General features: G+C 30.8%; 2 protein-coding genes across 2 annotated transcripts; both read left to right on the forward strand.

Moving 5' to 3' along the window:
- The first annotated feature begins 2,408 nt into the window (after window positions 1-2,408).
- On the forward strand, window positions 2,409-6,137 carry LOC131847104 (protein insensitive-like). The gene is made up of 5 exons (XM_059196572.1): window positions 2,409-2,744; window positions 3,432-3,539; window positions 3,842-3,954; window positions 4,937-5,080; window positions 5,954-6,137. The coding sequence occupies exons 1-5, from the start codon at window positions 2,409-2,411 to the stop codon at window positions 6,135-6,137; spliced, it is 885 nt and encodes a 294-aa protein (XP_059052555.1).
- A 4,041-nt stretch (window positions 6,138-10,178) lies between these two features.
- Window positions 10,179-14,787, forward strand: LOC131847105 (protein insensitive-like). The gene is made up of 8 exons (XM_059196573.1): window positions 10,179-10,236; window positions 10,763-10,836; window positions 11,362-11,592; window positions 11,924-12,106; window positions 12,857-13,000; window positions 13,654-13,766; window positions 14,189-14,332; window positions 14,664-14,787. The coding sequence occupies exons 1-8, from the start codon at window positions 10,179-10,181 to the stop codon at window positions 14,785-14,787; spliced, it is 1,071 nt and encodes a 356-aa protein (XP_059052556.1).
- Window positions 14,788-15,239: the final 452 nt, after the last annotated feature.

Raw genomic sequence — 15,239 nt, forward strand, 5'->3', positions numbered from 1 at the left:
AAATACGACAATATATATATTTCAATAAGAGTTATTTGTAATAATAAAAGATATATTTAATTGTGAGTTACGTGTTGTTTGGGAAAATACAGGTGAGTAATTATAATGAAATAGTATTCCTGGTTTTTTTTATTATCTTGCATTTTTTTGTTATTTATAATATGTAGTTGATTTGTCAAGAATATTACTAATCTATAGGTACATATAAATAAAATTGGAGTGTCAGTGTTTGTAATATTGAAATAATCGTCTTTTACTACATGCATATGAATATAAATGCGGTACATACACCAAAATAACATTTTTTACAATTTTTGTCCGTCTGTCTGTTTGTTCCGGCTAATCTCTGAAATGGTTGGACCGATTTTCACGGCACTTTTTTTGGCAGGTAATAAGGAGTAACTTAGAATACTTTTATTTTAGACATATTCTTTTATTTTAGAAAAATAAAGTTAAATTTTCCGCAGACGAAGTCGCGGGCGCAGCTAGTTGATAATATAAAGTTACCTTCAGCGTATATTATATGATTATATGCGATGAGGGATCTTGGATGTGAGTGAAACATACTGGTAACTGTGAGTTGTAGCCTATGATAGAATACGTGTCTATCTGTCCATATTTTCAGTTGATATACTTAACATAGCATTCTCTGTACATTCCATTGTCCATCATAACGTGATAAGCTATTATTTCTTATCATAATTATCTATGTTACAGTTCAATTACATTGATGGATCTGACACAATTCTCAAGTATATCGAGTGTAGAAATGGATGCTATGGAGGGTCTTCTGGATTTGAGTATGCCGCGTCATCTCCACCCGCAAAATGAAACTGTAAAAACAGGTACATGACTAAAGTGTGTAATCCTACATGTAGATACTTGTATATAATAGCTTCAGAGAGTTGAAGTAACTATTATTTTATGGTGTTTTCCGTGTCTAAAGTAGAAACCACAAATTAGGTCCAAATTGAGTATATTTTAGCTATTAAAAATATATATATGACGATTATTTTCCATTTCTATATTTACTAAAATTAGTTAGTTTTCTGCTATTTATTATTATATTTACAGGGTTAGTTGTTCATACTTCAACAAATACCCCTATAATTCCCTTCTATTAGGTATAATATTCTCTCGTTTGAGGGTTTAGCTATTAAATATTATTATATTTTTAACAAGATACTGTTTCTATAATAGATTACAGAATGATTCAGACAAGCTCCATAAACGACGTGCATCTTATGCAACACGAAACTTCAGTAATGACGGTAAGAGCTTAGATTATATAGACTTACATTAACTATGTTAAGTTACTGTTTATGTAATTGGAGACATTCTGTAACCGTCACCTATACACATGTGCACACACCATACACATCACATTATCATGTGACATTAGTGGCACAAATAGGTAAGGTGGCTAAGATAGGTGACCGAAGTACTCACGCAGACTAAGTATAGACAAAGCACCCTACCAGACATGCGATTATTAGTAATGGGGGCTCCATTATTAATAATCACATCTCTGGTACACAGTTAGAACAGAACTAAATACCTGCAATTTAATTCTGTTCTAACTGTTCTGAAGTATCCGAATTTAATGTTATATTATACAGTGTATGTTATACAGGACTAGAATAATAAATACTGTAAATTTTCAGCAAACACCATATGCGATCACGTCGTCCAACCCCACATCAAATTCCTATAATGGACCAATAGAGTTTGCAACAGGTTTTTATTCCGCAAAACAGGAAAATGACGATTATTCTAATATTAATGAAATAAATATGTCCCAGTCAAAGTTCATTGTCATAAGCGACCCAGTAAGTGATTCGTGGCAACAGAATATGAACGTAAGTAAAACTTTATTTTACATCTGTGTAACCGAGAAAGAGGAGTCATAGTGCTTCGAGTGAACCGTTGAGCAATATATATATAATATTAATGTATCATCATTTCCTTTCATTATCCCGTATTATTTGGGAAAGGCGTAAGTTCCAGTTACATAAAAAAGGAGAAAAATAACGCATCATTTAGTCCTAAGCTACGCAGAGCTTGTGGTATAGGCACTAGAAAACTGATATAAATACGTACTTAAATGCATTTATTTTTTTATATAAATATATACATTACACACACAGAAAACATCAAGACACAAAAAATCGTACTCATGGATACAAATGTTTGTGTGAATAATCGAACCCGCGATCAGCCGAAGTAAGGTAGGGTGCTTCACTTATAGAGGCCGAAAAAAAATGTACAAATAAAACCTCTATATTTACAAATTAAACCCTTATGTAATACTAATTAAAAATTACTTTTTACAGCCCAGTCCACAACCGAATAACGACATAAAAAAACAAGAGCCACTTTTGAATGGACTGCAAAAGAGCATAGGCGGAATGAGTATCCTAAAAGACACCGAGGACAGGAAAATGAGTTCCATTAAAGTGCGTAACGATGAAAATTCACGTAAAATACACTATAACTCCGATCACTTGCCTTCGGAGTTTTTCTGGAAGAAGAAAAAGGCTTTAATGAACATAGATGCAAATATGCCTACTGTCAAAAAACGCACCGCAGAAGAACTGAAAGCGGAGATTAAAAGGGTCCAAAAGTTATTAGATTATTACCGGAAACATTGCAAGTGTATCCCACGGGATGTTATGGACAGATATGCAAGAGACATTTTTCAATCGAAAGCCATTCCAAATAGACAAACGAATTTTAAAATTAAGGTCTGTAAATTAACATAGATATAGAAATAATCTTTATTGAAATAAACACAATGCAAAGCATTTTTGAATAGTCATATTTTTTTATTCATAACATTGTCATTCATTCTAACTACTATTTATTAATCAATCAGAAGATTCCGAATATTACTTTTTATTTTTGCGTACATTTCTTATTTCTAGTTTTCTTGTTCTTTTTTTAATCTGCTGTATATGCTATTTCTTACTGTTATACAAACTAACATGGAAGAAACCAAAAAGCATTCTACCATCACACCGCTAGCTATTGACAGAGAATTTATCGTCACACCCACGAACCTTACCCACGTAGTGACAGTGTAGTTTCAGAGACTGTCCTCCCACGCAATCTCAGGTTGTGGAATAAAGTACTTGCCAATATTTTCTCTAGAGCATCTGGTTCTCCGTAATAATAAGAGAGAGAAACCGTAATAATAAGAGTTTATTATTACGGTTTCTTAAGAGCCCATAGGATACGGTAACCGATTACCATTAGATGGACCATTTTCTTAATTACCATCGTTGTGAATAAATATAGTAGGTACATAATAGTAATAATATAAATGTATTAAATAAAATAATTAAACAGAAAAAACTTAACGGAAAGTTTTTAATTTATTAGCAGTAACATGAACATCAGTACGTTTTAATTGACTTTAATATTTTTTTCAGACCGCAAATGAAAATTATTCGGTTGTTACATTGACACAAAGAGGAGCGGCGAATGTATCAAAAAGAATTCGACAGAAACACAAATTAAACGCTGTTCGTAGGGAAATGGTAAAAAAAGGAGTCTGTTACTCCGTCTGTTAGTCTGTTACTTTATGCATATACCTATTTTAAAAAATTATAATAAAAATAATATTTGATAATTAATTCACTTATAATACAATATTTTTTCAAATAAAGTATAATACAACAGATGTTTAAGACAATTTGATTCATATACCTACATAATATTAACTTATTTGTGTCTTTAACCTTTTTCGTCACATACATATCCAAGATAACTATTTGCACAACAAAATTCATTATTAAATGTAATATATTAAAAAGAAAATATAATAATCACTAAATTTCAGGTGTCCATCGGTGAAGGTAATGTACAAGTTCCGGCAAGAGTATTAAAAAATATCAATTGGTCTTCCTACACAGCCGCTACAAGAAAATTGTTGAATGCTGTTTTCTCGCATCGGTAAAATATTTTTATTTTAAATCATGTTATGTGCCTCGAATATAATTGTTTATTACAATTATAAATATAATTGTTTATCTGAGTGTTTTCTATGAATGTATTAACAAAAAAATGTACTTAAGTAATTCTAACAGTTGTCTATGACACAATCTCTGTTTAGGTTGAGGCTAGATGGCGTTGTTTGAACTTCTGCTTTCCAATGCAACTAACTGTGCTCAGCGGTACAATTTAAACAAAATCGCGATCATTCTCGTGCTCCAACTCACAGTCCTCCTGTAACATCGCGTTCTACATTCCATACTTATTTTTCGCTTAGCGTTTATTCTAAGTTTCTTACTTTTTACTCGACTCTTAAGTGTTTTAGCATGATATTTAAATTGTAACTTTCTGTAAAAATAGAGCCACCAAAAATAAGTTGATTTTTTCAAATCCGACTTGTACTTATATTAGATCGTTTAACCAACACACTTTCCATCGTAATAGGTATATTACATATACTCATACCGTCACGACTGTTACCTCCAAATTGTCAAATTTCCACGTTATGGGGAACGGAACACTTGACATGCCTACACTGCGCTCGGTATTTAATAACGCAACATGGTGGGGGGAAAAGGGGATTGTTAGTGATGGGGACTGATGGTCCCATTACTAACAAGGTATGGTACATTACTAGCAATGGAGTCAGGTTGATCTCCATACGGTTTCCACTGTAAAAAACCATTATGACAAATTCCTGGCGAATTTGTTACAATGGCTAACTGACGTCAGGTGTGCCGTGGTGCGCCGCCAGCATAAACCGTTAGCGCAGGCGGATGCACCATTCCGTTAATAAAACGTGGTAGGGAAGGAGTTTACCGCCATCTCTCGGATTAAATTTAGGTTTGATATCATAGTTTCCTTTACTGGAGCCAAACAGAAATATATTTTCCTTTTATAACAGGTATAGGTACTTTAAATTAATTTATTGTTAATTTTTCAGGGAGCTTGCCACTCACTCTCTGACGGGAAAACCGTCTCCTGCGTTTCCGGGTAGACCCCCAAAGAAGAAACTGAACCCCATCCTTATTAATGACATTGTACAGACTGTTATGGATCGTTGCAACGTTCCAGAAAGTGTCGTAAGGTACAAAAATTATTTTAAATTTATTTATAACAAATTTAATTTTTACACGTTTTTTTTATAAATGTCTAGTATATTACGGACGCGTTAGACGTCATCTGCTCTTAAAAGCAACCGGCTACCGAGTCCTATTATGTTTTCAAACTATCCAGGAACCCATTGAAATGTTTTGTGTACACAAAATCTTATCAAACGCGGTCCATCCATTTAGAAGTTTGGATATTTAGACTTTCTAAAAAGAATCTGCCATCTGCATGGATACCTCATGCTAGCCAATATCAATCACTAAACAGCTAGCTTTGTAAGATGTGTTTCGCTAGAAGGGTCGAGATAAGATAGTGAAATTATGAGATACAATGCATGGATATGCTTAGGCCTCCGGAATGGCAACGCATGAGTGGTATCTCGGTCGTCACATGATGTTCGTTCTATTCATAATCGTCTGCTTATTTGCCATTAATATAATTTAAAAACACGGATCACTTATACATTAAGACAACGGGTATAAAATGACCTTATTATCTATGTTTCTATCTTTTGCAAAATGATGTTTAGCAGATTTGTTTTAACGATGCGGAAGGCGTCGCCAAATGCATTGTACAGAAGAATTCCGATGGAAAAAAAATTCTATATACATTTTCGGGATTTAAATTTAATCTTATTGAATTTACATATACCTACCTAAATATAGTACCTCATCTAAATCTATATCTACGACTACCAATAAAGCGAATAGAATTTTAATATGTAGGATAGGAAAGCAATTCTAATATAAGTGGAATTTGCAGTGATATTGTTAATTTCTGTTTCTCCCTTGTATGTACCGAACATACTCCAATGTAAGAAATTTCTAATTTTACAATTACATATTTTTAGGACCAGTATTACGACTAAGTGCGCAGATGAAAGTAAAATGTACCGCGCAAAGAAACAAAAGAAAAATAAACATCAGTACAATAGAAACAAGGAGAATCTACCTGCCACCTCAGATTTCGAGGAATGGTCTGGGACTGACTACTCGTACATAACTAGCGATGACAATAGCGATGGAGCGTGGTAGTTTACTTAATTTAATATAATCAGTAATGCTAATGTAATAAGAGCAGTTTTTAAATGCTCTCGTAATTTTTTTTACTTTTTTAGAAATTAATTTTTTAAGTTTTTTATGAATTTAGTAATCTACATCTTACTTAATACTTGTCTAATTATTAAACTGAAAGAAAATTTTCGAATTAGGAAATTTTATTTTGTATTATAACGAAATGATTCTTTCAAAATGTGTTTATTAATGACAAATTATGTTTTTTTTAAGTTAAGATATTGTTGAAGCTGACATATTAAGTATTGCCTTATAATTTAGATACGTAATTGCTTACGACAATTAGGTATAATGATTTTTAATGATTCTTCATTGTATTGTTCCTTTAATTATTATATTTTTTAAATGTGAATTGAACTATCTGTTCAGGCATTTATATTGTAATGTAATGTTTGACAATAAGATGGTGATACTGATAAAATGATGGTGTACCTTTCTAATAATAAAATTTGTGTATGTAATGAAACTTGTTTTTTTTCATATCAATACTTAATGCTTCGTCCACAGTCAACGTGATAAAATAAGTCTGTATCTATTCAAATTCAAATCATAAAATCATTTACTCATATGGGATATTTTAGACTCTTATGAACGTCAAATTTTTTCTGTATATTTTTATTTTTTTCCCTATACCGTACAGTTCAGTATATAGATCTAATTGAGAAGTACTGGCAAGAAACTGAATTGAAATACTTTTTTTAAAAAGCCAGTTTATATACAATGTATATTTATATAGGTGTCCGTGTCTAAAATTAAATGAAAATCCCGTGCATGAACAGCTATTGCCATGCACGCTCGACATTCAAGTAATAGTTTAGTGAGTAATATGATTTAACAGATGTTTTGAATTTATTTAAGGGTAATTCCAATATATTCTTTGGTATCTTATTGTAATTTTTTATACCTATTCCCATAAAAGACCTATTGACTTTATCTAAACGATACTTGGGGACAGCACTGATTACTCGGATCTAAAGATAGTTTTTTAAAATAATTTTACCTACTTATTTTACATTTATATTAGATACTAGTGGTAGCTGCGATTTCGTTCGTGTAAATTTCTAGACGCATCTATTGACGATAAACTAACCACTAAATAAATAAACGTTATATTAAACATATAACGTAAAGTAAATTAATTAACCCATATTTGAAATTAATAATTAAAATACCTACAAATTTATACTTTTCTTGGTATTTTTTAAGATCTCTGTAGACTACATATATGTTGATTTACATTTAATAACATATTCTGTAAATCATCATTATATTCCTCCTGCTGTTTTTACGTGAAACCTAAACACTCAAACAGACAACCAAACAATTTCATCTCGTCACGATTTTATGATATACAAATATAATGTTAATACCGACATTTTAATATGGAGGTACCTTTCTTTTCATTACAAAGACAATATACTCATATTGACTTCAATAACACATGTCTATATCTACCTACTTACTAACTGACACAGTAAGCGATGGCTATCTTTTACTGCTCTAATATTCTTACAAAATACAACAAATGACAAAGCGTAGTTGTATGAAAACAATGTGGTGATTACATATTGTTTCTCTTAATAGTTTCGCAGGTAAAAGGCAAAGAGCTTTTGTTCTTTTAAACATGTGTACATATTAACGTAATAAATATAGCCAACATCCTTTGGAATATTCTTAATAATATTATAAACGCGAATGTTTGTGTTTATGGATGGTTACTCTGTCACGCAAAAAGTACAGAACGGATTTTGATGAAAGCCCTATACTAATACTAATTGTAGGTACCTACGATTAAAAAGAATCATTACAATCGCTGTATAAATGTAATTTTCAGTAACGTTACAGATGTACTGTAGATTACTAAAATACAGTTGAGTTGAAGAGATGAACTTCATTCTTTTTCATGTAAATAGATATAAAATCAAAATCTGACTTCAATGTAAAGTAGCGTAGCAGCACGTCTAGCAATGTATGTATGTATGTACTAGATGTGCCCTCGGTTCACCCGTGTAAAGTTTCATTAAAATCCGTTCAGTAGTTTTTGCGTGAAAGAGTAACAAACATCCATCCATAAACACAAACATTCGCGTTTAGAATATAATATTAATAAGATTTATAGCTACGAATGAAATACCGCGCGCGTTGTGGCACGTAACCTGTGTGCTACTGAAGCTACGAAAGTTACGTAACGTAGGAAGCGCTACCTCTCGAGCACACACATCCTATATAAAGATTCTGAAGCCTGAGGTTAAAATATTACAAATAGTTTTATTTTGCCTGAATTGTGGGTTACAGAATGGAATAATCTATGATTTACGAATAACACTCTTCACCAGAATCTGCCATGTAAAATTAATAGTGTTCAGTTATTGTTTTCATGTAATAAAAAAGGCCATTTAAGAACTTTTTAAGTCCATCGAGTGGCACTTTATACAAAAAATAATATTATTTCTAATTTGAAACGATCAATTAACGTGCGTAATGGGCACTTTTCAATAGCTAAAAATATTTTGTTCTGACAATAGAGAAGCTAATGATTATTTGTTATTTAAAAACAACGAAATATTTGTCAATATTAACATTATTACAATTTGAAATTGCCTACCTAGCCTAAGTACTAACTTAATTACTCTTTAGAATTTATATGTGAAATGGATTCAAATAAGTTTAAATTTAAATTGGAGGTTTTTTTAACAAATTAAACCAATCGTCAAATCGCTCTGTAGATAAGACGAATTGACTTTTAACTATGCTATAAACTTTTCAGATACGACTGTACGTGATTAATCAGGAGCCGTAACCTTATTCGATCAAACCCTCCGTAAGAATTACCGCAAGAGGGAGCAATCATTTCAATTAATTTATCAATAATTTTCATATTTTATATAGAAATTATAAATAAAATGTTGCCTAAACTTAGTATTTGTAATAGAGAAAACATACCATAGTTATATGTTTTATGATAGGTGCCATAGACATTTAAGATATCCCAAGCATGCAGACAAATACGCAGATGCTAGTTTCTTCATAAAAAGCCACGTGCAAAAATGTAATATATTATGTTCTTAACTAAACTTCTCAGAAAAGTTGAAATCTTTTGTTACTAAATATACTTACCTGATCTATTCTGAAACAAAATAAAGTAAGTTCATATGAACATAGGTACCTACTCGTAATTAGGATGATATTTTTGTAACAGCGATGTATTGTCTCGCCCACGAAACAATGGACCCCGATATACTAGTTTCTATTCATCAATAAAAATTTGCAGATAACTAAAAGGTTGAAGGGTTGAACTTTCTTACCTGATTGTGTGGTTAAATAATAAAATTCAATGTTTGCGAATTTTAAATCAGTACAGATCGACAGTCCGACGCGAGTGGTGACAGGGGTCCTGTACTATTTTTCTAGCAATTTCAATATTTTTTCAAGTACAAGTTAATATTCAAAGTGAGTGTATCATCTATATATATTAAATAAAGTGTTTCATGTGTGACTTATTGACATATAAGGATTGCTGAGTTTAGTTAAGGCGAAGCAGTAAGTATTATTTTATAAAATTATTATAATATATACCTATTTGTATAATGAGAATATATTATAGAATCTAAAATCTAAAATTATTTTCGGTACAAAATAAGAAAATTGTTGATTGAATGTAAATCACTAATATGATTGTATATATGTATTTAAAGGAATTACTCAATATAATATATGTGTAGGACCAATTGGAGTCTAATAATAAAGGACTATTTTTTTATACGATTTATATATTCATATAAGCACCTAATAATCAAATACTTATATGAAATTTCATCAAAATCCATTTAACTAATTAGTTATAAAACACAAGACAGTCCCATTGGCGCTTTTAAAATATTAGTTACGTGTGGATTATGTATTGGATATTTTGTGGTACTGAATGTACACAATAATTTTATTTTCCAGTACGATTAAACAATGATGAAAATAATATCGACAAGAATAATCACAAACACAGAAATGGAAGCCATGCAGGCCCTTATGGATCTACGCCAACCGCGGTATTTCCATCCACAAAGTGAGAATTATTATATTATACAATTATATAATAAATATAAGAAGTACACTACTAGTCTACATCTTTGAGATAAAAAATAGCTAATGTATAAAATTTATATCTATTTACACCAAATTAATTAAGAACCGTCCAGCCGTTTAGCCATGAAAACGTAACAAAGAAACAAAGACATACTTGCATTAGTATTAACTATAATAATAGGAAACTAATGTTAAAAAAATATTTTATATATTTATTTATTATATACATATAAAATTTGTTAATTATATATCTATTTTGTTTGGAAATTATATTTTTCAGCATATATTTATGTACTGAAAATACTTATTTGTAAAAAAAAATATTGGTAAAGATCGAGGCAGTCTTGATATAAATTATGATGTTTAACTGATTTAATAATAAACACCTTATGATATTTTGGACAAGATTTTCTTTACATCGACATAAAGAAAATAGTTCATTTATAGATGCATAGCACTTTCTTATCTAGTTATTTTTTTGTTATTTTTAACTTTCTTAACTGTAGATGCAGTCCAGACGACGGGCGAGGAAATTGATGCTGCGAATATTTTAATGACTTTATTTTCTCGAGCGACAAGGGTAAGTCAATAATTTTGTATACTTACATAGATTAATATGCTTCGTGCTTATGGTCGCAATTGTACTTTATTTTATTATATATTAGCAAGATTTCGTACCCGTAAAAGTATTTTAGTTTGTAAACAAACTAGAATAAAATGAAGACAAACTTACTAATAGACACCCAAATCGTTTAAGCCGTTTCTGAGATTAGCGAGCACAAACGTATAGATAAACAGAAAAGATTTGTAAATTAAATAATTTATGTATAATATTATATATTCCTTTATATTTTATTATTATATATAATATAATTAAGAATTATTTTCAATCGATTTCTAAAAGAAGATTCTGTATTATACAGTATCTTTTATTAGTGTAATATGAAATATCTTTAGCAATATAGAACTAATTTCTTTTTGAAACGATACCCTTCTTAGATTTGTACTGTTTTAAATGTTTTCCGGAATTAAAATATTTGGTAATTGTAAAAGAATATCTCGCGAAGATTCTCCTTTAAGCTTACATAAGCGTACAATTTTTCAGTTGTCGTCGCCTCCATCATCCATAGAGGATCCAAAACCTGGACCAAGCACTTTGAATGCAACTACAAGGCGCTCTTTACGTTGCAACAGGCATAGATTAACCAGATCGAGTAGTCCTATGCGTTCTGCAATTAGTATTAATCATTTAAAGTCCCCCACCTCTGACTGCGAGTCTGCATCGACTTTAAAAATGAAACCTTTGGGAAACTCGACGCCTATAAAAAATAAAAAGGTAAGAATAAAAATAGTTTTTTATTACAAGGCCTAATTATTTTAATTATATTGTACATGGTTAGTCTTAAGCGTGCGCGATTCTGAAATTCAGTCGTAGATATTCATGATACTGAACAACTTTCCAAACATTAAAAAGAATTTGTAAAACGCTTATAATTTACGCGATTACGTGATAAGTTTTATTTCAGATTTCCACTTTTTTTGCTTGGTGAAAGTGGTTCAGCGTCTTTTATTCAGAATTACATAAAATTAAAAAACAAAATGTCGAGATAATAGACACATTCTTTTGTGGCAAAATTTGATGTTAATGAAGAACATTTTTTTCTTAGAACTCATGCGGATATCTGAACGTTACTTCAAAAACAACAAATAAAAATAAAAAGCAGGGTAATCCAAAACTTGAAGCAAAATTAACGAATATGCACCAATTATTACACATTTATCAAGACAACTGTGGTTGCGTAGAAGACGACACCAGTGACACTGAGGGTGTTTCAAACGGGCAATTAAAGGCAAGTGACGTATAAATCTGAATACCGAGAAGAAGCAATGATCGAACGTTTCATTTGTTTAGTGACATACGTATATATACAGTTTAGATACAATATTTTTAAATTTCTATATAAGTTATTTATTATATGTATTAACGTCATACAAATAATAGCGTATTTACCTAAGTACCAGAACTACTTATCCATCTCGGAGCATGAAACTATGATCGAATAAACGAACGAGTGATACGAAATGAACGATAAATAATATGATGTTTATAATATGAATTTTAAATATGTAGAAGCATGAGTGGTCAATTGTATATTGACAAAGACTTTTTACATATATTGTATTTATTAGTAACTTAAAAATCGCGAATACGACATTATGTTTATAATCGTGTTTTAGTGTTGTATGGAAAGCTGTTCAATTTCATGAGGACTGAGATCTATAGTACTTAGATTAAGATACATTTTCTAATGAACTTAATATTATGCATATCTTAAATTAATTAATATACTTAATCTAAGGTACATTACAGCTTACGTGCACATTGTTGTTCGTTCTGAATGAATACCTATTGTTCAACATATTTTTAAATGTAGGAGGTCTAATGACTCTTAGGTAGGTAATTACTTGCAACATTCACACCAAACTTTACCTTTTTATATCATTACTACCACAGATAACATAACATTACAAATTACTACTGATATGATGTCAACCATATTAGAGGAAACACAATAATGAGTGACTAATTCGTTTTTTAGATTGGAAAAGAGAATTCAGTACCCGAACATGATAAGAACGAATCAAATGTCAATGATTCTGACAGTCAAATAGGAAATAAACCAGTGAAGAATAATAAAAGTGCACTACGAAATCGCAATGTGAACATCATCACCAACGAAAAGGTAAATATTTCTATATAAATATCGAAGTATTTAAAAAAAAAGTAGATGTTGGTACATATTCGGGTCCATCCATAATTTGCGTTACATGTGACACGAGGAGTCGAGTCGAAAATATGTCAAGACATGTAGGACAAAATGTGCCATTATGTGACATGGGCTGAATGATGACATAATCCACACTTGTCACACAATGTCACATTTTGTCCTACATGTCTTGACATATTTAACAATAATAGACTTCAACATATACGTGATATAATACGACATGTATATGTATGTATATTGTCTAATGTGAGGTCCATCTATGTATAGTTTAGTATTTTTTATTGCATAAATTCTTTATTTCGAAAATAATCCTCGAATAATAACATACATATATATAGGTTTTATAGATAATGGCTAATAAACATATCCTAGATATTAGAATATTTACATATATATGGTATGGCCACAGTATGGTGTAGACATTCGTCTAACTACAAACGTTTTAGGTATATTATAGGAGTCCTATAATATACCTAAAACGTCTTATTGAAGGATGTTAGGGTTAACATGAAGTCAAACCGTGTGGAAGTATGAACACTGGGATGCCCAAGAATGACTGTGTTTGTATATAAATGTATTCAAATTAAACATTATTTTTCTATCTCCAGGTACCAATTGGAGAGGGCCATGCAAGAGTGCCAACAAGATTATTAAAGCAGATGAATTGGTCGTCCTACACAACTGTTACTAGGAAATTGTTGACGGCCGTTTTCTCGCGCCGGTAAAATAATTTTGTCTATATATACCTACCAACCTGTTCCCATTAAAACAAATTCAAAAAGTCTTTTGTTATTGCTTCTCAAATAATTATTTTCATATGTCTGCAATATACGGCATAAACTTATAGCTGTTATGAAATTGTGAACTGATTTTAATGATAATTTTAGAAATGGTTAACGTTTCATATGGGACGCAATTTAATAATGGCGTCAAACAGTTTTTATTTGCGAATAAAATTTTTCATTCATATATTTTGTACCGCTCGCGGTAGATGTCGCTACGAACGCGTACGATTCGACCTATTCCTATATACGACTATTTTATAAACCGTTAATATATATATTATATTCAAAATTAAATGATGTCCCAGCTGTCGTAATATTAATTAAGGGCTTACCATACCATTTACTTTTTATATTGCAGAGTTTTGGCGACACATTCTCTAACTGGGAAACCATCGCCTGCGTTTCCAAATAAGCCCGCGAAGAAGAGATTAAACCCAGAGTTAGTGAATGATATTGTAATAACTGTCGTAGAGCGTTGTAACGTTCCAGAAAGTGTCGTAAGGTAAGCTATAAATACTAATTTATTAAAGTAAATACTGGTCTTAGTAATATATTTAAGTACTTACAAATAGTCACTAGCCACCCGACAAATTAGGCGATATCTTATTAATTGTGAACCAATTTTGATGTTTGTTTTTCCAATCGGTGATATTTTATTATTTGCCGATTTAATACCTTTTGTTCTTTGTAAGTTATGGATGTGTATGTTTAAGCTATGGATCAATATCATATTCATTAATAGGAATTTCTATAACATGTATGTATAATTATATACCTATATATAAATTATATGTATCCTGTAGAACAATGTAGTAATACTTACGTTCTTTCAGGACCAGCATTACGACTAAATGTGCAGATGAAAGTAAAATGTTTCGCACACGTTTACAAAATAAAGAGAAAATAGAAAAACTTAACGGCGGACAAAACTTGCTGACCACATCGGATTCTGAATAACAGTTCGGACTAGTAAGAAACATAAACACTGTTCTTATGAACAATATCTAAATAACTGGTTCATTACACAGCAATTGCACTGCAATTAAATTGTGTGTGTAGCCAACGTATATTATTTATATAAAACGAAATGATTAATTTCCATAAATTATACAGAATTAAATTATATAGGCCGGAATGAAAGTAGATACCTAAACACATGCAATAATGATACAATGTAATGTGATAAATAATAATTTTACTATTTAGCTTGTACGTAGTAATACGTATACTTAGTACCTACCTAGTGAATACCTAGTACATATTTTTAGGTACCCACATAACATTGTGTTCATATTTTCTACCATAGCATTTGTTTTATTGATACTGGCAATTGTGCGAATAAGACAGAATGTTTAAATACTGTTGTTTCATTATAAGCGTAGTCTTCCTTATATGTACCTATATTGACA

This window comes from Achroia grisella, unplaced genomic scaffold, assembly GCF_030625045.1.
Source record: "Achroia grisella isolate CSIRO2021 unplaced genomic scaffold, CSIRO_AGI_Agris_v1 utg516, whole genome shotgun sequence".
In the NCBI taxonomy this organism is placed as follows: domain Eukaryota; kingdom Metazoa; phylum Arthropoda; class Insecta; order Lepidoptera; family Pyralidae; genus Achroia; species Achroia grisella.

Excerpts from the sequence above, each read along its gene's own strand:
- LOC131847105 (XM_059196573.1), top strand. The coding sequence starts at position 10,179 with ATGGAAGCCATGCAGGCCCTTATGGATCTACGCCAACCGCGGTATTTC. Across the intron at positions 10,837-11,361 it reads TATTTTCTCGAGCGACAAGG|TTGTCGTCGCCTCCATCATC; the intron begins GTAAGTCAATAA and ends ACAATTTTTCAG. Across the intron at positions 13,001-13,653 it reads ACATCATCACCAACGAAAAG|GTACCAATTGGAGAGGGCCA; the intron begins GTAAATATTTCT and ends TTCTATCTCCAG.
- LOC131847104 (XM_059196572.1), top strand. The coding sequence starts at position 2,409 with ATGAGTATCCTAAAAGACACCGAGGACAGGAAAATGAGTTCCATTAAA. Across the intron at positions 2,745-3,431 it reads AAACGAATTTTAAAATTAAG|ACCGCAAATGAAAATTATTC; the intron begins GTCTGTAAATTA and ends TATTTTTTTCAG. Across the intron at positions 3,955-4,936 it reads AATGCTGTTTTCTCGCATCG|GGAGCTTGCCACTCACTCTC; the intron begins GTAAAATATTTT and ends TTAATTTTTCAG.